The sequence below is a fragment of the Cryptomeria japonica genome, chromosome 4, assembly GCF_030272615.1.
Source record: "Cryptomeria japonica chromosome 4, Sugi_1.0, whole genome shotgun sequence".
NCBI lineage: Eukaryota > Viridiplantae > Streptophyta > Pinopsida > Cupressales > Cupressaceae > Cryptomeria > Cryptomeria japonica.
In genome coordinates this window covers 334,253,400-334,256,540 of record NC_081408.1, presented here as the reverse complement: position 1 = coordinate 334,256,540, position 3,141 = coordinate 334,253,400, and the positions used below count along the sequence as shown (strand labels likewise).

Here is a 3,141-nt window from a genome sequence, read left to right as displayed (position 1 = left end):
CTCAATAGCCATAGGACTCTTACACCCAACCTCTATCTCTCACACCTCATAAATAGGAGATACAATACAAGAAATCGTCAAACGGTATTACAAAACCATGGGCTAAAACCACCCAATAAGGTGTAGCCGACCTTATCTTCCTTCTAGATGCCCTATGACATGTTAAAACACACATCAACACATGTCGCTCCCTTTTTACAGCTCATTTATGTATTCGATACAAATTATTTTTCCTATTTCAAGAGTACAAACTTCCGGAGGCCATAACTTGAGAACCGGGTGTCCGATTGACGAACCGTTTGAAGCGCCGGAAAGCTCACGAAGTGCTCTATCACCTCATAACCCGTTTCGTCGGTTACGGCCACTTTTCAGGGCGTTTCGGAGCCTCTAAAGTCCCCAAAATTAAGTTTAAACATTTTATTGCACCCCTCCAAGATGAAAACATTAATATCTTCAAAACTCGCTGTGACCTTGCGACGCAACTTTACCGGAATGCTTATCTAGCCAACCAGAAGCTTCAGGGAGAGTTTCGCACCATTTCGTGCTCAAATGAAAACTTACTATAAATAGTAACCTCGCATAAATGCAAGGTTGAGACACCATTTTTCCCAACACTGACGTACTTGAATGGTATGCCTTCGGCATCATATCGAAGCATGCCGTTTTGGAGCCAGAATAGCTACAACCCAACACACCATTTCTTCTGTCAGAATATAGTACCTGGTAAGTTTTGAATGTTTTATTATTCAAGCATCTGACTGAAGGGAAAACTACGAATAAAAACCCACCAGACGCTGAAACTTGAGGTGCATCAACAATGGCGGAAGAAAAGCAGAGAGAGCTCCGTGTGGTGATGTTTCCGTGGCTTGCCCAGGGTCACATAACACCCTTCCTTGAGCTTGCCAAAAGGCTGGCCACTCATGGTTTAAAAATTTTCTTTGTGTCAACTCCACTGAACATTAAGTTACGAATTAGACCGCAAGTGCTAAATACACCGGGGATAGATCTGGTGGAGTTGGCGATGCCCTCCGTAGAGGGGCTGCCAAGAGGATTAGAGTTCTCTGCTGACGTTGTCAAGAGAGCAGACGCTCCCGTAATACTACCTTTACTCTCAGTCGCCATGGACCTCTTGGAGAAGCCCTTCGAAGCGCTGCTGCAGCAGCTCTCACCAGATTTTGTGATCTACGATGTAATCCAGCACTGGGTTCCTCGTGTGGCTGCCAAGCTGCCCCATCCCATTCCCCCCATAGTATTCGTCACACCGGAAGTGGCCGGCATCAGCTATTTGGAAGGACAGCTAGACACCACATCGGGAAACCCTAGCGCTGAGGATTTGATGGTATCGCCGCCCGGATTCCCTTCACCCAATATTCGCTTCAAGTTGTTCGAAGGGCGGAGGGCCATGGAGCATCTATATCGCAAGCGTTCAGATGGGCTTAGCATCGTAGAGCGCTTAAGCATCTGCTTGCGCGAGAGTTGGGCAATCGCGTGCAATGCGTGTTCCGAGTTAGAAGGGGAGTACATCGACTATCTGCGGAGAGTGGTGAAGAAACCAGTGTTCTCTGTTGGAATACTCATGCCTAAACTCACGCCACTACCACTTGATGATGTTTGTTTGCGGTGGCTTGATACGCAACCTGTTGGTTCAGTGCTAGTCTTGTCTTTTGGCAGCCAGTATATTCTTAACCACCAACAGTTTTCTGCAATTGCAATGGGACTGCAAGAGAGTAACGTATCATTCCTCTGGATTTTGCCTGCCGGACATGACTTGCTGCAAGGTTTCCAAGATCAGATTGGGGTATGCTAGGCGCCATCTTCTTTTAAATCACTAAGATCTCTAGAGTTTAAGTCTGTCTACATTCATTAACAAATTATAAGGAATTTTACAGATTGTAAATAACTTGAATTTGTTGTATTTGAAATCATTTCTGACTGCTATTTAAATTGTTTTATATTTGAAATCATTTCTGACTGCTATTTAAATTGTTTTATAGGAAAAGGGGTTGGTGGTGGCAAAGTGGGCTCCACAGTTACATATTTTGAATCATCCTTCTATAGCTGCTTTTTTAACTCATTGTGGGTGGAACTCAATGACAGAAGGCTTAAGATTTGGAGTGCCACTTATAACCCTTCCAATGCAATTTGAGCAAGGGTTATGTGCAAGACTAGCTTGCGAGCTCAATGTGGGAGTGGAAGTGACAAGAAATAATGAGGATGGATCTTTTACTAAGGAGGATATCAATAAAGCAATTAGAGTCATAATGAAAGAAGAAGAAGGAGCACAAATCAAATGTAGTGTTGCAAAGATAAGTGACATGTTGACTAACAATAATTTCGAAGTTAGTGAAAGAAATGTGAGGGACTTTGTTTCCATGCTTAGGACCTCTAATAAACAGCTAGGTTGATAGGTTTGGCATTACCTCTATTCTCTCAGTCTTTAGAAATCATAAGGTGATTAATGTTGTCTTTCTTGGTCCTTATGATTTAAAAGTCTTAGTGTGTGTTAGAATGCAATATTGGGTTTCTTTGTTGTAGGATTTAAGCTAAGGTCATAAGTTTATATGTTTATATGTCTTCATGTTTAGTAAGTGGCTTCTATAGTTTGGTATGCAACTATGTGTTTATGCACAAAGCTTGTAAGAAGACTTATATAAGCCACATTATTTAAATAAAGACTACTTTACAATTGGTTGATTCTTGAGTCTAAACATACTCTAGATATTGTCAACTAACACTCGCCTATAGATCTTGTTAATACTCTATTAAACATATACTCTGAAATGAAGCTATACATATAAATACAATAATGTTTAAACATTGGTTGATTTGTAAACTATATTGTTAACTATTAAATTATGTGCATACTATTTATGCATGGATAATTAACATTCAATAAAGGTAATACATGGAACAAAGTTGAGGCTATTGGGATCAACATATATCATGTGAGAAATAGAAATGTGTGATTTTCATAAAACTTTGAAGTGCATGATAATTGGTCTATGCATGTAAATATAATATGGCTAACATATTATGTTTCTTGTTGGAACCTTATTAGAATCATCGTACTTTCTTTATAATCATGGTTTAGTAGATCATTATATCATAGATATCAATTATTAGTGGATATAGATGGTCAAT

At 40.1% G+C, this 3,141-nt stretch overlaps 1 protein-coding gene across 1 annotated transcript; it reads left to right on the top strand.

Moving 5' to 3' along the window:
- Positions 1 to 769: 769 nt before the first annotated feature.
- Positions 770 to 2,694, top strand: LOC131063540 (UDP-glycosyltransferase 91C1). The gene is made up of 2 exons (XM_057997391.2): positions 770 to 1,798; positions 1,995 to 2,694. The coding sequence occupies exons 1-2, from the start codon at positions 818 to 820 to the stop codon at positions 2,403 to 2,405; spliced, it is 1,392 nt and encodes a 463-aa protein (XP_057853374.2). The 5' UTR covers positions 770 to 817; the 3' UTR covers positions 2,406 to 2,694.
- Positions 2,695 to 3,141: the final 447 nt, after the last annotated feature.

Bases quoted from the DNA above. Each gene is read 5' to 3' on its own strand.
- LOC131063540 (XM_057997391.2), top strand. From the start codon at position 818: ATGGCGGAAGAAAAGCAGAGAGAGCTCCGTGTGGTGATGTTTCCGTGG. The intron at 1,799-1,994 runs GTATGCTAGGCG...ATTGTTTTATAG, and splicing joins GTTTCCAAGATCAGATTGGG to GAAAAGGGGTTGGTGGTGGC.